The sequence below is a fragment of the Akebia trifoliata genome, chromosome 2 (assembly GCF_017979445.1).
Source record: "Akebia trifoliata isolate Shusen 1 chromosome 2, ASM1797944v1, whole genome shotgun sequence".
In the NCBI taxonomy this organism is placed as follows: domain Eukaryota; kingdom Viridiplantae; phylum Streptophyta; class Magnoliopsida; order Ranunculales; family Lardizabalaceae; genus Akebia; species Akebia trifoliata.
In genome coordinates this window covers 1,837,683-1,862,493 of record NC_141376.1, presented here as the reverse complement: position 1 = coordinate 1,862,493, position 24,811 = coordinate 1,837,683, and the positions used below count along the sequence as shown (strand labels likewise).

The window sequence follows — 24,811 nt, the reverse complement described above, 5'->3', positions numbered from 1 at the left end:
ATTGGGTGCCACAGAACAGGGCGGATTCCTACAGCTTCTTCAATCCGTTGAAAGGTCGAATCGACGAAGGGACTGCTGGAGCAGTGGGGTGCCTGTAGAAGGTGAAAACATTGCTATGCTTGCTAAGGAAGGTATGATGCAGGAGGATACAGTTATAGAAACCTGCCCCCTGGATATGACAGAGTTTGAGGGGAATTCGAGGAGTTGGGGCGGAGGGAGATCAAAAGTTCAGGTTGTGGAAGTTTTAGCAGACTGGATCGTTAATAATCTGAACGACATTAGTTGGTCTGCCGGGTTGGTGGCAGAAAAACAGACGGAAGGATCTGGGATTTTGCTGGAACTGGCACTAAAGAAACGGGATGAGATTGGGGACAAGTACGCTTCAATAATTAGAGAGGAAGAACCATTAGACGAAGAACAAGTTAGTATTCGGGATGAGGTAGAGTACATCCTCAGGGCAGGGGAAGATCAGGAAGAAATGAGACAACAGGACTGTTTGGATAAAGGGAAAGAAATAGAGGTGGGTGATGGTAGTAGAGTGAGGAAATTAAGGGCCAAGTTAGCTAAAGGGGTTCACAAATTGCAGAGATCAAGGAATATTGTTAAGGTTGGGACATCCTCAGGCTTGAGAAGTGGGAGGAATATTATTGTTAAAAATGTCGATTAGGCTCTTATCATGGAACGTGCGCGGGATTAACAATAAGACCAAAAGGGCTTCGATTAAGTCACTGCTTCAATCGTACAAACCTCATATTGTAACCTTACAAGAAACTAAGTTGAGTCAAGTAGATAAGGCGGTGCTTCGGGATATCTGGAGTGTTCGGAACATGGGTTGGAAGTATCTATCAGCGAATGGGACAGCAGGGGGAGTGTGGGTGTTATGGGACAAGAAGCTGATTGAGGTTGAAGATTCTTTAGTGGGGGCTTTCTCGGTTTCAATTTTGTGCAGGTGTGTAGGGAAAGAAGATAGTTGGGTGTTCTCAGGGTTGTATGGTCCTACCAAGGAATGGGAGCGTAAGCAATTCTGGGAGGAATTGGATGATGTAGGAACGTACTGGAACCGTCCGTGGTGTCTGGGGGGAGATTTTAATGTCATTAGATTCACTTGTGAGAAGAAAGGGGGGTCGAGGATAACATCAAGGATGAGGAGATTTGGGGAGTTTGTGAATCGGAATAATTTAGTAGATATTCCTCTTCAGGGTAGAAAGTTCACATGGTCTAATCATCACGAGGTGCCCACCCTCAACAGATTGGACAGATTCCTTGTGTCAGACGATTGGGCTCAGTTATTTTGTCAGATTGTTCAGACAGCCATTCCCAACCCAGTATCCGATCATTGCCCTATACAGTTAGAAGCAGGGCCTTTTAATAGGGGTCCTAGCCCGTTCCGATTCGAAGTTATGTGGTTGAAACAACATAATTTCAAAGAATTGGTAGCTGATTGGTGGGGAAGTTTTGTGTTCGCAGGAACAGCAGGGGAAGTGTTCAGGAAGAAGTTGAAAGCTCTAAAGGAGACTTTAAAAAAATGGAACAAGGAATCAGTTGGAAGGGTGGATGTACAGAAGAAAGAGGCCCTATTAAGAATCGAGGAGTTAGACCGAATTGAAGAGTTGAATTTGATTTCGATAAGAGACAAGGCAACAAGGATCAATCTTCGTGAGAAGTACCAACGATTGGCTCTTATGGAGGAGATTAGTTGGAAATAGAAATCAAGAGTTAGATGGCTCAAAGAAGGGGATGGAAATACGAAGTTCTTCCATAGTATGGCAAATGCTCGTAATAGAAACAACCGGATTACAAAACTAAAGGTGAACGGAGAATGGATGGAAGGGGAAGAGACGATTACTAGAGGAATCGTAGATTTTTACTCAAAACTATACTCCGATGACAACTGTATCAGACCAAAACCAGACTTATTGCAGTTTGATAGAGTCACTGAGCTGCAACGCGATTGGTTAGAAAGGTCGGTTGAAGAAGAGGAGATTTGGGAGGTCATTTCAAGCATGAAGAGCGACAAGGCACCCGGGCCAGACGGATTTCCTATAGAATTCTACAAAACATGTTGGGAGATCATTAAGAGAGATTTCATCGCGGTTATAGGGGAGTTTTTTAGAGACGGAATACTTGACCCCGGATCTAACTGTACCTTCATTGCTTTAATCCCTAAAGTGATGGGGACAGAAGACATCAAAGATCTAAGGCCCATCAGTTTGGTGAATACTAGTTACAAAATCATCACGAGCATCCTTGCTAAAAGATTAAAAGGAGTAATTCAATGACTGATAGGGTATAATCAGAGCGCGTTCATTAAAGGGAGACAGATTCTAGATGGGGTCTTAATAGCAAATGAATGTATTGATTCTAGATTGAAGTCAGGTAAAGCGGGGGTGGTCTGCAAGGTTGATCTTGAGAAAGCTTATGATCACGTTAACTGGCAATTTTTGGAATACATGTTGGGGAGAATGGGCTTTGGTGGAAGATGGATCGCGTGGATTATGATGTGTGTGTCTTCCCCATCCTTCTCGATTTTGGTGAATGGGTCGCCTTGCGGCTTCTTTAGGAGCACTAGAGGTCTCAGGCAAGGGGACCCTCTATCCCCCTTCTTATTTATCATTGTGGCAGAATCACTCGGGAAGATGGTGGAGAGAGGAGTGGTGAATGGTTTTTTCTCAGGTTTCTCAGTGGGAGCAGGCAACGTCACTGTTTCCCATCTCCAGTTTGCAGATGATACATTAGTCTTCTTAGATGATTCCATGGAGCAGACAAGAAGATTTGGTGGTCTGTTATGTTGCTTTGAAGTAGTGTCAAGCATCCCATTTAATATGAGGAAAAGCAAGGTACTCCCGGTCGACAAGGTCAGGTGTGTTTCCTTACTTGCGGTCTCGTTGGGTTGGCATGTGGATAGCTTGCCCTCTTCTTATTTGGGGATTCCGTTGGGGGCCCCATACAGGATGGTGTCGATTTGGGAGCTCATAGTAGAGAGAGTTGAGAAAAAACTCACGATTTGGCAAGCAAATTATTTGTCCAAGGGGGGCAAGTTGACTTTGATTAAAAGTGTCCTATCTAGTATCCCAGTCTATTTTCTATCTATGCTGACTTTGCCCCGTAGTGTGGAGCTAAGGTTGGATAAGTTGTTTCGTAATTTCTTATGGCATGACAGAGGTGGGGGTAGAAAGCATCATTTAGTTAATTGGAAGCAAGTTTGCTCAAACAAAAACAATGGTGGCCTCGGGATTAGAAGACTCGGAATAATGAATCTAGCGTTGAAGGGGAAGTGGTTATGGAAGTTTGGGTTTGATGACAATAACTTGTGGAAACAGGTGATAGAAGGAAAATATGGGGCCAGGCGAACATGGTGGGAGAGTGGCCCAGCTAGACACCCATATGGTTGTCGGATGTGGAAAGGTATTATGAAGACCATTTCTCTATTCAAGTCGAGGCTTAAATACAAAGTGGGTCAAGGGAACAAAGTTAGATTCTGGGAGGATATTTGGTGCAACAATCAGCCCCTTATGGAGTTGTTTCCTTCTTTGTATTCCATATCCGCGAAAAAAAGGTTTCCTATCATAGCTTTTCGAAGATTGGTAGGCGACGAATGGGCTTGGGACTTTGGTTTCAGAAGGGGTCTTGACGACTTGGAATTGGCAGAGGTTGGTAGAGTAATTGATGCTGCTTCGTGCTTTGAGCGCCGTAGGGATCGGGAGGATGAGAGAGTATGGATGGCAAGCAAGGATGGTAGGTTCTCAGTATGCTCTTTTTACCATTCCTTGTGTAATGATGATGGTGATATCTCTTTCCCATATGCATCAATTTGGGGCCCGAAGGTGCCAAGTAAAGTGACTTTCTTCACATGGACAGCTTCTTTAGGAAGAATCCAAACGACGGATTTTTTGATGCGGCGTGGGTGGTATGGGGCAAGCTGTTGCATTCTATGTATGGATAGTGGGGAATCTTCAGATCACCTACTCCTTCATTGCAAATTCACGTATGGAATTTGGGCACAATTCCTTAAGTTATTTGGTATATTAACTTGCTTGCCCAAGACAATAAAGGACCTTTTCACGAGTTGGACATCGAGTGGATGTTCGTTTGGTGGCATGAAGAGGTTACTTTGGAGTATTACACCACTCGCAATTTGTTGGGGGGTGTGGCGGGAAAGAAATGGCCGTATCTTTGAGGGGAATAAAAAAAATGGCACAGAAACAATTATCTCCATTTTGGGCCTTTTGTTTTGTTGGTCCAAAGTTTTTAGAGAATTTATGGGGATATTCTTCGAGGATTTTATTTATAACTGGGATGGGATGCTTTGTATTTCTGGTGAGTAGCGTCTGTTTGTAAGGTCTTGCTAGGTTGGTCACCTCGACTGGCCTAGTATTATTTTCTTTTCTTATGAATATATTGCTACTTATCAAAAAAAAAAAAAAAAAGTAGAGTTCTTATTACAGCGCTTATATTCAGAAACTACAAGTTGGCACTTCTTTATTATAAGCTACATATCTGTTCCATCACTTGGCAACTTCGGTCTTCATTCCATTGTTGTGAAACATATTTTCCTTATGAACCCCACCAGTTCCATTACTAAGAGGCATCTTTTGCAACTGAAGCTTGGATGGAACCTTCACATCGGATGCAAGCCCAAGAAATTCAATCAACTTCACGACATAGTAAGCCATGTCGAATTCCCACCATTCGAGCCCATGTCGAGCTGAGAACTCAAAGGCGTGGTGGTTGTTGTGCCATCCATCTCCAAACGAAACCAACGCAACCAACCTGAGCAAATACAAAACTTAAGTCCCGTTAAAATGAAGAGGATTATGTTAGGTCAGTACATAGTTTATGTAAAAATTTCACATAATATTACCAATTATTTTTGGATAGATCTCCGGTGTTCCATGACTGGTAACCCCAAACATGACAAGCTGAGTTCACAAGGAAAGTTATGTGGTACACCCAAGCGATCCTCACACCCTGCATTATCAACATATTAGTGATTCCTTTCTTTATCTCAACATGCCATGTGTTTGGACTGTCCAAAAGGAACCACACCCCATAATCTTCTAAGCCATATATATTGATAGAAAAGTGGTCCAACAATTTAATGGGCTAGATTGATTTGAAGGCTAAGACCACCAAGCCCAAAAAATAAAAAAAAGTGGTTTCTACATCATTATAAAATAAGATTGGTTGAATCATAGTTACCATGCCCCACACAAGGTAAGGAAATCCTCCATAAGCATATAATAGAGCCCCAAGTATAATTGGGTGAGCAATGTAGGTATCTTGAAGAAACCTGTAGTAGGCTTGCTCCTCTAAATCCCTAACGTTGCTGACTTCTCCACGCTGCACATGTTTTAACCAAATTAGCATAATCTTCTATATATATATATATATATATATATATATATATATATATATATAGAGAGAGAGAGAGAGAGAGAGAGAGAGACCTTTTGTTTGACATAATTGGAGTCAAAGATCCAGTTAATGTGACTGTGCCAAAAACCTTCAGTTGGGCTGTGTGGATCCTTATCGGAATCCGCAAATTTGTGATGGTTCCTCTGTGTGCTCACCCAATCCATTGGTCTTCCCTGTCACACCCATATATAAACATAAAAAATCAAGCATGAGAGCTGCTATTAACACACCAAATTTTACTCATATATTAGCCTTAAAACACTAATAGCCACGCATGCATGCGTACGTACTTGGACTGCTTGGACTCCACAGTAGGCGAAGAAGTACTCGAGCACTTTAGGAATCTTAAAGCTCTTATGGGTGAGGTACCTATGGAAGCACATAGTGATTCCTAGGAGTCCCGTCATCACATACAGAGTCACAGCCGCCATGAACGCACCCCAGTTGAAGGTGAAAGGTGCGAACAAGCACAAAACGTGCACCGCTACCATCCCCACTACGTAAGCCGCATCAGCAGAATTCCATTTCTTACTCCTATCAAGAGCCTTCCTCTTGTTCTTCACCTCCACATCAGAGAACATTATTTTGCTCTGCTTCGCCTCCATCACTTCTCCTCTCCTTCTCTCCTTTTCTTTCTTCTTCTTGATGCTCTTTCTTCAAAGGAACTGAGAGTATTTATAGACGAAGTAGCAGAGAAGACGACGAGGCTTGTGTAACCGTTCTCAGTCTGTTACTCTGTTCCATTTGCCACGAAGAAGGAGAACTCTGAAAGTTGGTGTACCTGACGAATATTCCTGAGTGGACTTTTATGGAGTACAACGAAGTTGGACGTATATATAGTCCAACTAACAGCTCATTGGAACAACGAAATGGGTCTCTGAATTCTTTCTATCTCTGCGAATCTGATGGACACTCGATGTCCAGCAACGTTTGACGCTAGATTTTTTCACAGAGGATTCCTTTTATATTGGACCCCTAAGTAACAAAATATATTTTTCTCGCCTCCTTACTTTTTGGAAAGTTTTGACTTGCCTCATTACTACTTGGAAATTTTTCACAAAAGGACATCCCAATATTGTGGACTCTAGGCCCAAATTTTTCTCTGGCTGGTAATGAGACATCAAAATTAATTGTGATCCAATAAAGGGTCCGATCCAATTACCATGGCAACAAAAATCACACATGGGTGCCAATGGATCAGGTTTGGATTGTGTTGGGCCTTAAACGGATCAATATTAATTGGGCCTAAAATACAATCCAAATCTGATCTCATTTAATTACCAAAACCAAGCCCAATCTAATGGCCCGTTCACAATGGGGAGGAGACCTCAGTACTATTTTTCTCCTCTAGTACTCTTTCAATGGAGGCCATGTTGAGAAAGAAGTCCAATGCCAAGTTGAGGACGATATAACAATCATCCTTGGTTCGGTTTGGTTTGATTTAATTTAGAGGCAAATTGGAACTGAGTTGACATAGACCGGTTCCACTAAATAAAAATCAGTACTGAACCAAATCAAACTAAGGTTGGTTTGGCTCGATTCCATGGATTCCTAATATTCTATAAACATGTTTGTGGAAGTAAAAAAAAAAAAAAAAATTTTTTAAAAAACAAACAAACATATAATAGAGAGTGCTAGGGAGATCTGCTACCTTCACAATATCAATAACACGAAAGACTGAATTGGCATAATACAACACTTCCAACTAGCGGCGGAGCCAGGATTTTCTTGTAGTGGGGGTAAACTATGGTTAGTTGTATAGTGAAGATAAATAGTTTTAGGGAGAAATTATGAGATTTTTAGTTAGAAGTTGAAGAAAATGATATTTAGGTCATTTCCAATTAATATATGAGAAGTCCCAATCAAGAGGCAATGTCATCAACAAAAATTTGAAGAGGTGAGGGAGTGAGGACAAATGTCATCAACAAAATCAAACCGAATTAATATTGATTTGGTTTGGTTAAATTCGATTTTATGAATTGTCAATATTCTACAAACTTGTTTCGAAGCAACATATTTTATTTAATAAATAAATAAATAATGAACATAGAATTTTATGTAAGGTCAGGATCCCTTGAATAACCATATCCATATGATTATAATAAATTATCCAAACTAGGGTTTCTCTATATATGCCCTCAAGATGATGAGATTCTTTCACTGTTCTAGGGTTGGAGTTTTTGTGAAGAAACTAAAATTAAAACTAGCAAGAGTGGATTATTCTAAATTGAGAAGAAATTCTCGATGATAAGGCAAAGCGAGAAATGGGTGCAAAAATTCATGGTCTACATAGTCACTATTCGGCTTAGCTCTTATCATAAACTAGACAAAAATACTTATAGCTTACTTTACTATTCTTTCTTTAGTCAATGTGGAACTAAATTTCTTATAATGAAATACAAAAAATAAAAATCAAAAGCATCAAAATAATTTTCTTTGGATTTTCATATTTCATTTAAGAATGAGTCGTGATTCTCATTTAAGAGGTTTTTAGTTAGAAGTTGAAGAAAATAATATTTAAGTCATTTTCAATTGATATTTGAGAAGTCCCAGTCAAGAGGCAATGTCATCAACAAAAAATTTGAGGACAAATGGGGCATGTAATTTGTTAAAAATATAGGGATGTCTCAAAGCTCTATGGGGGGCAAAAATTGGAAGGAGGTGAGGGTGTGGGGGCAAATGGAGAGAGAGGTGAGGAAATGGGGACAAATGGGGCATGTAATTAGTTGAAAATATAGGGGTGTCTTAAAGTTTTGTGGGGGCAAAAATTGGAGGGAGGTGAGGTGTAGGGGCAAATTAGGGAGTGGGGATAAATGAGGCATGTAATTAGTTGAAAATATAGAGGTGTCTCAAAGTTCTATGGGGGCAATTGCCCCCACTAGCTCTGCCCCTACTTCCAGCCAAACATATTAAGCTCATGAAATGAGGGTAATGTTAACCAGACCGTATCTAATCTTGAAACCAAACAATCTACTTAGACTAGTCTACCATCCAATTGAATATGACTCGACTCCGTTCATCCAAATCCATGTCTCCGCATCATGGTGCGTATCACACTTAGTAGGGATATGCGAATTTAACATAACTGCTATTTGACACCCCAACTTTTATTTATCACACCCCAATTAAAGATTAAAACATGAATCGTGTTGGAGTAACATTGCCTAGGACATTGTTGATATTGATATGTGTCAAAATGATAGATGTTTGTCATCGAGATACGAGTGAGAAGCATTGAGATATAAGTGAGAAACATTTATGATTTTATGCACACCAATATCTCCGACAATGTCAATTTCAATGTTACTTCATCACTTTTTTTTAAATATATTTTTCAAATGTTATAAAGATTGGGCTCAAATTATAATTTTAACAATACAAAACATTATAACACTCATTTCAAACAATTTCAATAGTTATATAGAAATATGATTGGTTCCATATAAAATCCTAAACCCAAAAATAGATTTTTAATGATAAAAATAAGAGTTTCTATTGGCACCCCAACTTTTATTTATTCTCAATCGTTAACTTATTTTGTAAATTGAGTTAAGTAAAATTTCAACAATACAAAACATAATAACACTAACTTCAAACAATTCCAATAGTTATATACAAATATGATTAGTCAGATATACAATCCTAAATCCAAAAATAGAATTTTAATGATAAAAATGAGAGCTTCTATCGGCACCCCAACTTTTACTTATTCTCAATCGTTCACTTATTTGTAATTTGGGTTAAGTAAAATTTGTGGGACCAATAGCAACTCTCAATGAAAGGTCGTGATATTAACAGACTATTTGGGGAAAAATATATATATATATATATAATTAAAAACATAAAACGATAAAAAGGTCGAAAGAAATAAATTGAGAAATAAAATATCCATCTCTGTACCGCTCTCTCGGATCGAAGGTAAGTTCCTTCCCAGATCTTTATCCAATTCTGATTTGATCTCAAAATACTGCAATCTTGAACTCATTTTTCGATTTGATTTTAACTTCTGTTCAACTCAAAAGATCGATCGGATCAATTTCGAAGTTTTTCTTAGTTTGATCGAAAAGTTGGATTAGATTCGATCTCTAGAGATATTCTGCAAGTATTGTTGAAAGAAAGTAATCTTTACTTAACCCATCCAACTCCAGTTGAAAAACTTCAGTTTTTAGGGCAAATTCTGAAGATTTCTTTTCGTAATTAGTGTCCAATTCCTGTATTTCTTCTGTTCAATATTATTTTGGTTTCCAAGCAAGTCGTAAGCAATTCGTTTCATGTTTTCTAATATTTTTGCATTTTAGTGCCTTGGATTTCTGATTACTTTGTTTTCACTCTTGGATCGGAAAGAAAGTTTTGGTCTTCAGTGTTTTTTTACTCAGTTTCTGTATATTTTGATCAGAATTAACTGTACATAGTTGCTCTTAAGCTGATTTAGGAAGAATTTATATCTGAAACTAGGATGTTTGGGCAAAGTTTTCCATAAGATAATGATTGTGAACTTTTTTTTTAATACTCTAAATATTGATTTGATTAAATTATTTCATTATTTTGATGCATTTTATTATCAATAAGAATCCTACTGCCAAGTAAAGATCATTATTTTGCTACCACATTTAAAAAAAATAAAAAATCAGGTAAGTTGTTTGAAGATGGGTCTGGCACCAACCGACATGGAGGAGGGATCGCTTGAGATTGGCATGGGTAAGTTGTACTCCATGTTCAAACTTCAAAATATACTGATATTTGATATCTATGAAGTTCATCAATGTTATGCTTATCAAGTCTCCATGTTAATATAGGTGACTCATGTACAAGGTTTGCCAGTGTAAACCTTGTGATTAAATTTCTTGACTTTGTATTACTCAACTCTTGATATTAGCTGTATGAATCTGGCTAGGTACCTGCCTCTGTGAGTCTAATTTACCTTATTTATGCATTAATCCCTGCTTGGTAAACCTACAAAAGTCTGTACTTTTGCAATGTTTGCGCTGCAGTTTGTGCCAAGTTTTGAAAAGTTTTTGTGATTTTTTTGCTTGGCATAGTTTTGGAATTTTTTACGAGAAACCGTGGAGCATGCACAAAAACTTACTGTGATTTGCACTAGTTGACTTGCAACACTGAGGTTAACTTAACGTCCCTCCTTGCTAGATTAGGCATCTTTGGTTTTGTGCTACCTATGTTGTTATTGTTCAAATGAATAATCATCTGCCAAGGATGAAAATGCCTGTAAGATTAATGGTGGTGCTCATCCATTTTTTTAGTGGAGATGAATGTATGACTTACAGTAGTAAAAAGGAGTTGGATTGATGCTGTCGCCTTTTTTGCGATTAGCAAAGCAAAAATATGCTTCAATTAAAGGGCTATGTTAATTGTAGTTTAGGTTATATAATTTTAATCAGTGAGCTTATCCTTTTAACGTATACGTTGCAGAGTATAGAACTGTTTCTGGCGTTGCGGGACCATTGGTTATCTTAGAGAAAGTCAAGGTAGACTGATTTATTTTCTCCTTTAGTTTGTATCTCTGGCTTTGCTGTCTTCCCAATCGCATGTTATTTTGACTAAGAATATACTGTTGTGCAGTCACTGATTTCAGGTCATTGTTGCTAAAATGTTTCAGGGCCCTAAATATCAGGAGATTGTCAACATTCGTTTGGGCGATGGTACAACTAGACGTGGTCAAGTTCTAGAAGTTGATGGGGAGAAAGCTGTTGTGCAGGTTTTCATGCCATTTGCCACTCCTCATTATTGGAAGTCGGCACATTTTTCCAACTTTATGTTTTGTTCATTTTGTGTTCTTGTTGCCAGGTTTTTGAAGGAACGTCAGGAATTGACAACAAATACACAACTGTACAATTTACAGGGGAGGTAGGAAATCTTTTCTCCTTTTGTATATTCTTTTGTTATTCTATCATTGAATTAGAATGTAGTAGTACAAAAATGCAAAGATTAGAAGCTAACCTCTTTGAAGGAAATGGCATTTTCACTATAAAAAGTGTATAAATTCCCTCTTTCTACTGGTGAGAAGATGTCTTGGAGGGACACAGTTGATATATGTATACAATCTAAAATTGTTATCATGTATGGGTGTATGGATTGGACGATTTAAGGTTTATTACCATTTTCCCCTTATATTAAAGAATTCACTACTACAACCCCAAAGGCTGAAATAATTTCTTTTTTTCCTCTCTAGCAAAGATTTGTTTTGTTTACTTTTATTTTTTGATTGGTTTGTGTTTTCTTTTAATACTTATTCTCTATTAGTGTTCATGATTGACCTCACCTACAGGGCTCTGGCCTTCTTGGTAAACCTCAAATGAAAAGCACTGAATCTATTTGTTTTTTCTTTTTCCTTGTTTTTTTTTTTGGCAGGTTTTGAAAACACCTGTCTCGTTAGATATGCTTGGGCGCATTTTTAATGGATCAGGGAAACCGATTGATAATGGCCCCCCTATTCTACCTGAGGCTTACTTGGATATTTCTGGTGAGTCATTTCAAGGAACTGGTGGTATCAAATCATCAATAGCTTGCTTTGGATCTCGAAATGTATGTGGTTTCAGCATACCTTATGATTTTTTTTTTCTTTTCTTTCAGGTTCATCTATCAACCCTAGTGAGAGAACCTATCCTGAAGAAATGATTCAGACAGGGATTTCAACAATTGATGTCATGAACTCCATTGCTCGAGGACAGAAGATCCCCCTTTTTTCTGCTGCTGGTCTTCCTCATAACGAAATAGCAGCTCAGATCTGTCGTCAGGCTGGTCTTGTAAAGCGGTTGGAGCAGACTAAAAATCTAATGGAGGTATTTTGACCTTATGATACTTATCACTTTGATAATTGACCTACTATACCCTTGAAAATTAAATGGATGAAAAAAAGGCAAGTGTAATTTATAAAGTTTATTTGGAGCTTACACTATTAAAATTAAATCTCGACTAGTTTTTTTATTTTTATAAACTCATTGTTGTCGAAATTAAATGATTTTTCTGAAATGATTCTATCAACCTGTGCTTGTCACAACGAAGCAAAAACCACACGATGATTCCAGATCTAATTTCATGCAGTTTAATATCATTGAGTTGAGGTTGTGCTTACTTATTCATGATCATGTGAAATTTTGAATGAATTGAACTGGCCTAGATTTGGTTTGAGGCTCGACTGGCTCAAGATGAATGTTGTGGCATGTTGCTATTAACACAGCAATTTGTTCTCTAATTTCTCCGTTGGGTTCAAATTTAGTTAAACTATTTCTCTTCTATTTGTTAGAGGACCTGAACTCACAGTAATATGACTTTTCTATCCAATTTCTTGAATTTACAGGCTGATGAGGAGGACAATTTTGCCATTGTATTTGCTGCTATGGGAGTAAACATGGAAACAGCACAGTTTTTCAAGCGTGACTTTGAGGAAAATGGATCAATGGAGAGAGTTACCCTTTTCCTAAACTTGGTATTATTTTATTTACCAAAAAAAAAGGAATTATTTAAACTCACCCGCTCTTTTCCAATGTTTAAGAAGAAGTATTGTGGCTATCTTAAAAATACAATCTGGTAACAAAGCTGAACAGGGGCGGGGCCAGGATTTTGTTTACGTGGGGGCAACTAAGACCCTTATAAAATGGCAAAATTGTGGCGGATTTTGTTTTCTGCTGCTATTATCAGTTTGCAGTAGCATATAAACTGCTATAGTTTTTAAAAATTCTTGTGGGGTCAAGTGCCCTCATTACCCCCACTATAAATCTGCCCCTTAAACTGAATGTTTTTCTTCAACTCTTTCTGATAGAATTTTCATACAGGCCAATGACCCAACCATCGAACGCATTATCACTCCTCGCATTGCTCTCACCACGGCAGAATATTTGGCTTATGAATGTGGGAAGCACGTCCTGGTCATACTAACTGATATGAGCTCTTATGCAGATGCACTCCGTGAGGTAATAAATATTCTATTTGTATAATTGGTAAGGTATTCTTTGTTCAACATCATTTTACCAGTTGATAGTCTGATTCTTGTACTGTATTGCTTGCATTAGTTGGCCTCTTACCAGTCAAAGTCACTCCTCCTAGTTTACTATATATAATATATAAACACGGGACATGCCATGTTAGTATATAAAGGAGACATGCACTCATCCTGGATTTCAGGCTTAATTACTTGGATCTAATTTTCTTTTCTTTGTAAGTTTTAGTGCAGAATTTTCTAAATAAAATTCAACAAAGAAAACAAGCATATTACAACTCAAATTTAAAGTTAGAAGCCCAAACTATTGGTAAAATCCATGGCCAAATTTGGCTACATCTTTCACTGTGTTTAATCAAATACAATAAGGAAATTTGGCAACTTACGAGATAAGAGAGAACAACAATAAGCTGAGACAGCACAAAAAGTGCGGCCAAAAAGTCCCTAGAATATGCTTTATTCCTTTTTTTCTATTATTTTTATGCATCTCTCTCACCAACCAAGAGAACCCACCACTCAAAACAAAAAGTAAGGAAATGAAACCATAAGTCTCCTTTTTTCTCTTTCTTTTGCCAATTTTTGTATCATAGTTTCGTGGGACATGTACATAGAACAATGATTTCCACCCTGAACTTTAATGCAAACCTGAAGTAAACTTCAGATGACCCTACATATCTGCAGGCCGATTGAATAATTCACGTGTAAATAATTTTCCCAAGTGCATGGGTAATGAACTCTGTACGACTCATCTAATTGAAGGGTATGATGGATGTCATGCATATTGTAGGCATGGTGTATGTAACACTACATGCCATATATCTGTGCCTGTGTAGATTTTCTAGGAATGCTTATTTACTGTCTTTTGTGATTCTAACCTCTTGGAGATGTACAGAAAATTTTAGATTTATTTTACAACATCGTACTTGAATATCTTGAACTGGATGAGGATCCATGTCTTTTTGAACTTTTTAACTTGTTCAAGTGCATAAGGTTCTTTGGTACTTTACATGAACAGTAAAATGTTTATAACCTGTATCCTCAAATTATCCATTTTGGCTTCAGGTATCTGCTGCCCGAGAGGAAGTGCCAGGTAGACGTGGGTACCCTGGGTATATGTATACAGATCTGGCAACAATCTATGAGCGTGCTGGGCGTATAGAAGGGCGAACGGGCTCTATCACACAAATTCCTATTTTAACAATGCCCAATGACGGTACTTTAACAACCCTCAAACCCCTACGTACATTCTCTTGGGATGCTAATTTTTATATTAGTGATCTCACACTGTTCATGACTGATTTCACATTGACCAGATATCACGCATCCCACTCCGGATCTTACTGGTTATATTACTGAGGGGCAGATATACATTGATAGGCAGCTCCAAAACCGACAGGTAAGGTTATACATTACCATTTTGCCATCCATGCCATAAATTGAGTGATTGAACTGCCATTCTGAAGCATGGCAAACTCGAGATCCAAAATGTGACACAGATATGTATGTTAAATAAATAAATGTTAAACTATTCACTATAAGGAAAGTAAATAGAAATTAGAATCAATAATGATGGATATATATGTTTCTAGAAGTTTGAAGGGTGTGGGCAATCGATTCAAGAGATTATAATTTGTATCATGAGGTTACCTTTTCTTTTGGTGGGAAATCTTCAAAGAATTTAAGGTGGTGTGGCTGTGGCTGTGGCTGGGGGAGACCTTCTAGTGTTTGTTTTGTTTGTCAATTTCTCCGTGTTTTTTCCTTTTACGTCCTTCACCTGTATCGGGTCATCTTGATACCTCCCATTTTCTTAATAAGATTTTATATTTATCAATAAAAAATGTTTCTAGAACTGACCATTTTCTTCTGCTTGTACTATGACAGATATATCCACCAATCAATGTCCTCCCATCACTCTCACGATTAATGAAGGTATCTTATGTTATTCAATAAAGCCCATGTTTAATTTGACCGCTCCATATACAGCTGCTTACTCCTTAATAAAGAAAATAAACCAGGATGAAAAGTGCCAACTCGACAAGTTGGTAACATCTGTGAGTGGTAATACCAGACCTGGGATCGAAGCCAGGATTTTTCTTAAACAATATGGTTGAAAATTTTGGGGAAAAGTTTGTATAGAATTCAAATGGGTGTTCTTTGAAGATTTCTTGGTTAGATGGGAGTGGTTTTGTAATTTATCCCCGGTGTAGCTTTCTGTTGTTTGGGTTCTTGTTCCAGTACTTGGGTGTAGCTTTTTGTTGTTTGGGTTCTTGTTCCTGTGCTTGGGCTTGGCCTTCTTGACCTCTCTTTCTTTGTTTTTCTGAATGGAAATTTTACTTATCAAAAAATAAATTCTTGCAGAGTGCTATTGGTGAGGGGATGACTCGCCGAGACCATGCTGATGTTTCCAACCAGGTCAGTGGTGTTACAAAACTTCTTATTCATCTCAATTCTAGGACTCCTTTGGTGCTCACTTATCCTTCTAATGTTTTGTGTTCAGCTATATGCAAATTATGCAATTGGTAAGGATGTCCAGGCAATGAAAGCTGTGGTTGGAGAAGAAGCACTTTCATCTGAGGACCTGGTCTGTCTTTCATCCGAGAAACCTTTGTGCATGCACATACATTTTTAATAACCAATGCCATAATAGATAAATTTTTCTTGTAAAAACAGCTCTATCTTGGAAGTTTTTTAATAACCAATGCTAATATTATATTATTTTTTTTCTTGAAAAAACAGCTCTATCTTGAGTTTCTAGATAAGTTTGAGAGGAAGTTTGTGGCCCAAGGAGCATATGATACGCGCAACATCTTCCAGTCTCTTGATTTGGCATGGACACTACTTCGTATTTTCCCCCGTGAGCTCCTCCACCGTATACCAGCAAAGACCCTAGATGAGTTCTACAGTCGAGACACAGCTAACTGACCAATTCTTGATCCTAGTCTTTGCTAAAAATCTGTAGCCTGAATCTGTTTTTCTGCTTACTTCATCCCCAATAGGCCACATAGTTTGTCAGATTCGGCATAAATAAATGTGGAGTTTCTCCCAAGTTCCCATATAAAAAGCTGTTCTAGGTATTAATCACTATTATTTTCTTAGAGTCGTTGAGTTTTCTGTAATCTGTACTAATATTTCTTTGAGTTAATCAAGAATGGCATGGGTAAGAAACAATTAGGGCTTTTGTGATATTCCAGGTATAATGCACTTTTGTGTGTCGTGCTTGTTTGGTTTGCCTTTCTTGAATGTATTGAGATCTTTGGAAATTATTTTTGTTTAAAAAATCAAAGATTCATTTGGATGCAACAGATCCTTTACTTGTACATTAATGGTGGTTGCGGCTATTTTACAATTTATTTGCATACACTCTGTTTCTTTGAGATAATATTTTTTTTTTGTTATTGTATACATGTACATCTTTAAAAAAAGTATGATAAAGTAACAATCAATGCATTTCAAGTTAGGTTCTCAATGTTTGTGTGTGTTTTAATTTGTTTTCTGTTAGACCCCTCTGAATAAGGTTTAAGCCTTTGAAAGTATTTAGATCCTTTTCTCATACTGGAAAGATTTATAAAATAGAGTGTTTTATAATTTTGTCTTGATTTATTAATTTATCTATTATGTCAAATTTAGTTTCATTTTTTTCTTAGGTTTTACGACCGTTTTGTGTTCTATCAGTGATGCACAAAATAAAAAGGGATCAGTAACAGCTCTATGGAACAGCATGCACGTGCATTGCACGTTTAGGATCCACTAGTAAATATTGATAAGATCTCACTTAAACGAGAAATTTAAACCACCCAGGCGAGGTAGCATCATATTTCTTTGAGAGTCCTTAGTTGATGAGTCATGCTGGAGTGACCTCGGGATTGTATCTCTTACTTGACAGGGAAGTGTGCAGAGATGCTTTTTCACTCATGAAGCATCTACAATTCCTGCAGACTTCCCCGTTAGGGATGTGTGATATGAGGTATAATCTTGAGGTCAATTCAGTTTTATTCTTAGTGTAATGACTTTCTAATTCAATCTAACAAGATCACTCACCGACGTAGCATGTGCAATTTTACCTTGGGATAAACATGAGTTGTCTATCCCAAGGCAAAAAATCTATGATTCGATTTTGATACCACATCAATGAGTTTTTGAGTTATTTTGTCAAGTTTGAATTATAAAATCAATACTCTTACTCTTAAGAGTCGTGATTTTTTTACTCCCCCTTCTAATATATTCTCCTAATGTGGCATGTGTTAGAATCATAGACTTTTTCCTCAAGATACACATCCCTATAAATATGTGTAATTATGTCTTGAGATAAAAAAAATTTATGGTCCTAACCCATGCCATGTCAAGAGAATTTGTCAAAGGAGGGAGTCAAAATCATATTCAATTCTTAATTGATTTATTTATGAATAATGATAAATTGATTCCCCCTATGACAAACTCTTCTCACATGGCTGTGCATGGAACCATAAATTTTTTTCCTCGCACATTATTATAGAGATGTGAAGTTGTGTGTTCCGAGAAAAAAATCTATGGTTCTTTGCACAACCACGTGGGGAGTTTGTTGGAGGGAGAGTTAGAAAATCACCGCCTTGATTAATTGGTGGTAATAGGACGCTTGTTGTCAACCTTTTCGTTCAATCTTACATTTTTGGTTTGAAAGTCAAAGAATGCCAACGCCATAAAAGAAAAAGTCTAATTAATATTTGAGGAGTCTTAGGAATTGGGTCGTAAGCAAAATTACATTAAATGTGAAGGTGACTCATAATATTTCCAATAGCTTTGCAAATTGGAAAAAAGAAAGAAGAATATGATGATGCAGCAAGAGATGGGATCATTAATGACAATGGAACCCTCACTTTTTCTTGGTTTTAGTCTGGACCCATTGAAGCCTTCATCAACCATGTACTATAATATATATGTATGTATAAGAGTAAGAATCATAATCGATATTTTTGTATTTCCAAACTTTTGCTATGTTGATACAACTACCTTGTAATGTCAACGTTACATGACGATATTGTCAACATTAGCAATATTTTGAAAATACCAAAAACTTTTGTAATTATTTGGGAATTTGCCCTTCCAAAAACTAATATTTACTGATATTATTGTATGTGATTGAGCTGAAAATGCGAGTCCTTGCTTCATGATTGTAATGGAACTCCAGTTTTCTATTACAGTTGAAAGTTTATGAGAACCCCAAACAAGTTCCAGAAGATGTCTTTGGTCCAACACAAAAAAAAATTCACAAATGTAGACTAGACTTGGTCTGCTAAGCTACTTTTGATCCACAGCTCGATAGAAAATTCAATCAAACAAATGGATAGCCTAGTCAACATTTGCATCCATTCCCTTCTTGGAACCAACCTTATAGCCTAAAGATGACTAGACAATCAAATGGTAGAAAACACATCTAAGATTAGTCTTTCTAACTCTTCATAGTGATCATAGAATGTTAATTTCTAACTTAATGAGGAGAAATGAATGCTCTTTGTGGAAACAGAAATTAGTTGAAAATCTTGTAGAAACAATGAAAAATGGAACAACTCTAAACAATTTTATACATAATTTCTAGCTATTACATATCAATGTTGACATTGTATACCTAAAAAATTTAGTTACAAACAGGGTAGGTATTGGGTAACAATTAAGAATTGAATCAATTAAAAGAACCTCAAGATATTAGTAGAAAAAAAAAAAAAAAAACTCTTGATATTGTAATTTAGAATAATAATACTACAAATCCCTTCTGCACAGTGGGCAAGAACCTTGCTTAAGGAGCCATGTATCAATGCAAGGTAGATGAAACATGTGGTGACAGTGAGGCAAGCTTCGAACAGTCTCTCCCACTTGGAAATCCTGAAAAAAAAAAATTATATCAGAGACCCAAATTTATAAAGTTATTCATATTTGTCTAGATAAGAGAAGTTGATTAAGAATTAAAGTTGAACCTGAAGGCACACCGAACATGATATTTTCTCCCCCGAGGCATCCACATTATTCTTGGTCGTGATTTTAATCTCTGGGATCTTCTCAACTAAATCTCCTGACAACCCCTTGGCCTCACTAATCTCGAATATACTCGAAACATCTTCAAAACTTATTTCAATGGCACTCATCTGATAACAAACATTGAAATTTTAAATTTTTAAGTAAATTGTGATACATGATCTTTGGTATTTCAGCTTTCAATATTCATAATTCGATTCTAGATGTTGTGCTATTACCTGACTTTGTACTGCATTTAGCATCGCCGGACCCATCTGTTCTCGAACTAATCTTCCACTTAGAAGACTTGCAATAACATCTATCTGTTGGAAGTAAAATTAAAACATGAGAATGGGTGGAAATTTGCGAATATTCATGTTGAGCAAACAAGGAAGGAATTGAGGACCTAAGAAGTTACTCACCAAATAGAGGAGACAGCCAAGTCCTGTCTCGTCGGATTGCCAAAGACGAAGGGAACAGTCAAAGACCTGGATTGAGAAAACCGCTCCGGAAATGGATCCGATTGCTGCCCCTCGAAAGAATCCACTTTCAGTTTCTTGCCCTATTAAAGCTCCAGTCATGGCACCAAAGATAGAACCCACTACAAATAAACAGAAACACATGTTTGTTCCATTAATAACAATTCGAAGAAGCCTTATCAATCCTCCCAATTTAGATTCTTAATAACCTCTATTCTTACGAATTTAACAACATTGAGGACTACAAAAACTTAGACTAAAATCTAAACCTTATTCTGTTAAACTAACAAACTGTTTTTTCTGTAATTCTGTTATAAAATTTCCAAAATTCAACAAAAAGGTTACCCATATGGGTAGATAGTTATAACAAGGTGGTTGAATTGAGTTACAAAACATTGAAAAGGAAAAGTGAACAACCACTTTTGCATTTATAATAATTTAGAATTGAAAGATGATTAAAAAGCATGTAAGGAAAAAAAAAAAAAAACCACCCATATCAGAAAACAAAAGAAAGATCTAGAATCAGTACCCACTTCATCAAAAAAATGCTTTCGAGAAAAAATCATTTTGGAACAAACGAAGACAAGAACCCATTTTCTCTCCAAATTCAACAAAAAAATAACATTTTTTATATGGTGTTTTAGCCCTGAAAATTAATGAAGGAATAAGGAAGAAGAGACTAACCCAATGCAAAGAAGAAGGTGAAGATTGCAGAGATAAGGTTCCCAAGAACTGTAGAAGCTACAGAGCTACATATCTCTCTAACTCTATCAACCCAAACCCCAAAAGATGGCAAATTCGAAGGAGGAAACGAGTAACAAAATTCCATTTTGGACCTAAAAAACAAATCAAACTTTGGAATGAAGGAAGGTAGTGTTGATAGAAACCATATATATATATATATTGTATAGAGAGAAGAAACAGATATGCTTAATCGTTAAGGCTAGATGACAATGGAAACCACATGAACCCAATTGCATTTAAAGCTTCTTTTTTTTTTCTTCCTTTCCGAAATTCAAACCTCTCGCTCTCACATCAAAGAAACTGTGGACATCTTCAATTAAATGGTGATTTAGGCGTACTCCTCTTGGTGAATCGACCTCGGTCTACTCTAATAGATTAAGAAAATGACTTAAAAGCCCTCATCTTCATCTTATAGAAAAAAATACACAAAAAAGTTCTGATTTTTCTTATCAAAACCAATTTACATTTTGACCTATTCCGTAAAAAATTTTACTTTCATCTTCAATTTTAAGATTATATCTTTGAATAATAATTTTTTGACGCCCCCCTCTAACAAATCCATCATTGAATCGTAGATCCTTGGCCTCAATTTATGTCAAAACAAATCTTTTTCTTGTGTATCCCAAAGTAAATTATCTATGATTTTGTGATAGAGGCGTAGGGGGTGTCCAATAATCACGACTCTAGCTTTTTTAACCTTGGAAACTCAAGAACAAAATATATATATTTTTAAAAGAGAAGATGAAATATTATATAGAAAAATCAAAGGTTTTCTACAAGGTTTAAAGTGAAGTTGAAAACATTGAATTGAAGACAAGGTCAAATAGATTAAAAATAATTTATTATGTAAATTAAAAGAACTTTAAGATGACAGATATTTTAGAGGAAATCAAGGACTTTTTTAATATTAAAGATTGAAGATGAGGGTATTTAGATCATTTTCATTTGGTCGGTAAGAGAAGACCAAGAGCAAGGAGCTTCTCATTAATTTGAAAACATACGGGGTGTATCAAATATTCATTAGGGGTATGTCTAAATCACACTTTAGTAAATATTAAATATTAAATAATTATAATTATATTTTTGGTCAGAGTCTCACTATCACGGGCGAGCGAGACAGACAATGAAGCTTCTTTTGGAGAGTTGCTATTGCCACCCCCATTTCTACTAGTTATAACTTAATTAATTTTAAAGAAAATAAGTGACTTAATTAATTTTAAAGAAAATAAGTGAATGGTTCAGAACAAGTAAAAGTTTGGGTGCTAATAAAAGTTCTCTCGTTTTCTTTTTGCTAGTTTTATATTTTTTTAGTGTAGAATTTTATGAGTCTAATTTTTATTGTAGAATCTTCATGTTTTGTATTATTGAGATTTTATAATTAAATACTAATGAATGCACGCGATCTTGATATGTGGTTAGATGCACGCGATCTTGGCATGTGATTAGGTATGCAATTGACATGACAAGAGTACAATACCACAAATTTTTTTTTTTTTTTGTGTGTATCCTAATGAAAATGATCTATGATTATGTACCCTTGCCACATCAATCACGTACCAAGACCACGTGCATTCATCACGACTCTTTATAATTTGAGCCAAAACTTTGTAATGTTTGAAGAATACGTATTAAATTGGGGAATGATAAATGATTTAAGAAATTGGGGTGTCAATAATATCTTTCTTCTCTCATTTTCTATCTTTTCGAACCAACTTTTGACAAATCAACCCTTACTATGGTGAAATTGGAGGGTGATGATCTTCGGGATTTGGTATTGGGACCCACGAAATCTTTCATATTCGGTAGAGAGAGATATTGAACAAAGATGGAGGAAAAATCTTGGGATGACATTGGGATTTATTGTGAGTCTCACATTTATGACGTGGAGGTTCACACATAGCCATACATGTGTTTTCTTGAGATACAAGTAAAAAATATCTACAATTATATACACGCTTCCCCATCAGAAATGTGAGAATGGTAGTAAATCCCAATGTCACCCCAGCATTATTCAAGATGGAATTGAAAATCGTCATTCAACGCATAGACCATTTGGATCACCTTATGTCAATTGTAGAGGATCCTTCACAATTCATATAATTCTAACTTTATAAATTTAATTAATATATTAAATCGACTCACTCTAAGTTTAAAAGAAAAGGAGGACCAAACTCTAAAAATGTATTGAAATAAAATAATATAGTTGGTAAGAGATGTTGAACTCGAAGCATGCATTCATCCCCAAAAGGAATGTAAATTCAAGTTTGCAAGAAAGACTTCTACGAAGCATCTCTATGATACAATAAATCCAAACTCTTGATGATCATAATTCATTGATTTATGAAATCGGAGAACTATCAAGATAATTCAACTCGATGAGTCGCGTTGGAGTAACATTGAAATGACATCGATTCACACATTTGTGTGCACAGAATCATAGATGTTCTTATTTGTATCTCGATGAAAGCATCTATGGCTCTATACACCCATACACTACTTTCAATACCCTTCACTCCCATCCCATCGACATTGCCTTTGCACCTATGTCACTGCAATGTTACAACCATAACCACTGCCAAGATATGATGCCATGGCCACCCTCACTATGACCATCACCATCGGCACCATATCATGGTAATTAAGCCATATGGACTTTTGATATACATGTTTTATATAAATAAATAATATTTTAAAAGAGTCGTGTTGGAGTGACCTCAATTCACACTTTTCTAATGTGAATTCCGCACGCAACCATTCCACATGAGCAAAGTGTGAATTGAGGTCACTCCAACATTATTCATTTTAAAAATACTAATTTGAAACAATGAAAAATATTATTTTGTTGAAGAAATTTTATGAATACTTCGGATAACACGACCAAACAATATTTTTTTTAAATGACATTTTTTTATCTGTTGAATTTGAATTTTAAATTTAGAAGTTCAATGGCCGTCCATTGTCAAATCCTTTGATTCATTTTTGAATTTTTATTTTTTCAAAAAAATTATCTGATCCAGATCTTGAATAATAGAGGGCAATGATGTTATTTGGCCAACATGATCCATGTGGACACGAGGATTGTGAGGGTGACAAAGTTAATTAGGCAGCCAACCCCTAAAATAATAACAAATAGAAAGTGTTGTGTGTGACATATGACATAACCTAGATCACCCATTTACTATTTTAATCAAATACTAACATACAAAATAAAAAATTAAAATAAGTCAACTATGGGTTTTGTCAAATTTCATTATCATCTTAATAAAATAAGTAAAATATTAAAAAAAAAAATAGAATATACGTATTCCAATAATACATGAATGATACTTTTCTCCAGGATAAGATCTGACCATTGGATATTCTAATTACATGGTTAAGATGGCGTTTTTTTTTTTTTTTTTTCTTGTGAGTCAACAGGATTCGAACCTAATGTAATATATAAATATTTCTCTTTTTCATTTAATACTAGAGAGATGCCCGTCCCACCATCAATCAAGCCAACTTTCGGGGTCAATAGCACATATTATATTTGATATTATGAAGGCGTGGATAGGTATTTGTGATCAACACCTAATGATCTAGTCTAGATCAGACATGATGAGATCAACCAATTGGATTCAATCATCACTTACGACATCTCCAAGGTTACATATTCTCCAATTTTTAGTTTCCCTTGAAGTTGAATTGATTTCTGTTTCTAACCTTAATTTTTTGGATTAATATTACAATTTATGGGCTTGTATGGGTAGGATTCTTTCACCATAGGAGTATTACCCTATTTTCTATAATAATAAAAAATTGAAAAACAAAAATAAATTACTTTTTAATGGAAAATATAATGAAATTGATGAATTTCTAATATATGGTATTTGATCATTATATATACTCAAGGTTGGCCCGCTTTAATAGTTGTAGATGTTGTAAGATACGCCACAATGAGGGAGGCATCTATGGCAACATACATGGTGCCGAATGGTCACACAGATATTACCATTGCAATGTTGGCACTGGAATGCTTATTATTTCGTAAATTTGGTGTCATTGTATCTATGTTACTGCAATTTTTCTCCTAATCCCCTATCTACAAAACCCACCTCCAAGGGCGTGCCCTCATTTAGTGTGTGTGATGTGAGGGCATTACATGAGCCCAGGACAAGACCATGGTCTATGGACTGGGCAAAGCCCAGATATAGACGCAGTCCGATGGCTACATGGATACCTGGTTATCGGAAAT

At 36.3% G+C, this 24,811-nt stretch overlaps 4 protein-coding genes across 4 annotated transcripts; 2 read left to right on the top strand and 2 right to left on the bottom strand.

Annotated features, from left to right (window-relative positions):
- The first annotated feature begins 827 nt into the window (after positions 1-827).
- Positions 828-1,706, top strand: LOC147408676 (uncharacterized). Its single transcript, XM_086460129.1, has one exon. The coding sequence runs from the start codon at positions 828-830 to the stop codon at positions 1,704-1,706; it is 879 nt and encodes a 292-aa protein (XP_086316255.1).
- A 2,707-nt stretch (positions 1,707-4,413) lies between these two features.
- Positions 4,414-6,076, bottom strand: LOC147408675 (palmitoyl-monogalactosyldiacylglycerol delta-7 desaturase, chloroplastic-like). The gene is made up of 5 exons (XM_086420617.1): positions 5,706-6,076; positions 5,448-5,588; positions 5,200-5,340; positions 4,862-4,968; positions 4,414-4,770 (listed from the first exon to the last, which is right to left on the bottom strand). Exons 1-5 carry the CDS (start codon positions 6,018-6,020, stop codon positions 4,506-4,508), a joined length of 969 nt encoding a protein of 322 aa, XP_086276743.1. The 5' UTR covers positions 6,021-6,076; the 3' UTR covers positions 4,414-4,505.
- Positions 6,077-9,212: 3,136 nt separating this feature from the next.
- Positions 9,213-16,554, top strand: LOC147408674 (V-type proton ATPase subunit B2). Its single transcript, XM_086420607.1, has 15 exons — positions 9,213-9,333; positions 10,047-10,113; positions 10,843-10,898; positions 11,030-11,128; positions 11,218-11,277; positions 11,782-11,893; positions 12,004-12,212; positions 12,731-12,859; positions 13,206-13,343; positions 14,432-14,582; positions 14,683-14,765; positions 15,251-15,298; positions 15,728-15,781; positions 15,867-15,950; positions 16,106-16,554. Exons 2-15 carry the CDS (start codon positions 10,062-10,064, stop codon positions 16,289-16,291), a joined length of 1,461 nt encoding a protein of 486 aa, XP_086276733.1. The 5' UTR covers positions 9,213-9,333; positions 10,047-10,061; the 3' UTR covers positions 16,292-16,554.
- A 2,367-nt stretch (positions 16,555-18,921) lies between these two features.
- NIP2 (NEP-interacting protein 2) lies at positions 18,922-20,851 on the bottom strand. Its single transcript, XM_086458914.1, has 5 exons — positions 20,518-20,851; positions 19,777-19,955; positions 19,594-19,677; positions 19,318-19,485; positions 18,922-19,225 (listed from the first exon to the last, which is right to left on the bottom strand). The coding sequence occupies exons 1-5, from the start codon at positions 20,660-20,662 to the stop codon at positions 19,103-19,105; spliced, it is 699 nt and encodes a 232-aa protein (XP_086315040.1). The 5' UTR covers positions 20,663-20,851; the 3' UTR covers positions 18,922-19,102.
- Positions 20,852-24,811: the final 3,960 nt, after the last annotated feature.

Coding starts and splice junctions, on each gene's coding strand:
- LOC147408675 (XM_086420617.1), bottom strand. CDS start 6,020: ATGGAGGCGAAGCAGAGCAAAATAATGTTCTCTGATGTGGAGGTGAAG. Junction 5,589..5,705: donor GTGGAGTCCAAGCAGTCCAA/GTACGTACGCAT, acceptor TGGGTGTGACAG/GGAAGACCAATGGATTGGGT. Junction 4,969..5,199: donor CTTACCTTGTGTGGGGCATG/GTAACTATGATT, acceptor TTGATAATGCAG/GGTGTGAGGATCGCTTGGGT.
- LOC147408676 (XM_086460129.1), top strand. CDS start 828: ATGGGTTGGAAGTATCTATCAGCGAATGGGACAGCAGGGGGAGTGTGG.
- NIP2 (XM_086458914.1), bottom strand. CDS start 20,662: ATGGAATTTTGTTACTCGTTTCCTCCTTCGAATTTGCCATCTTTTGGG. Junction 19,678..19,776: donor TTGGCTGTCTCCTCTATTTG/GTGAGTAACTTC, acceptor TACTTCCAACAG/ATAGATGTTATTGCAAGTCT. Junction 19,226..19,317: donor CATGTTCGGTGTGCCTTCAG/GTTCAACTTTAA, acceptor TTTTTTTTTCAG/GATTTCCAAGTGGGAGAGAC.
- LOC147408674 (XM_086420607.1), top strand. CDS start 10,062: ATGGGTCTGGCACCAACCGACATGGAGGAGGGATCGCTTGAGATTGGC. Junction 11,278..11,781: donor CTGTACAATTTACAGGGGAG/GTAGGAAATCTT, acceptor TTTTTTTGGCAG/GTTTTGAAAACACCTGTCTC. Junction 15,782..15,866: donor ATGCTGATGTTTCCAACCAG/GTCAGTGGTGTT, acceptor TTTTGTGTTCAG/CTATATGCAAATTATGCAAT.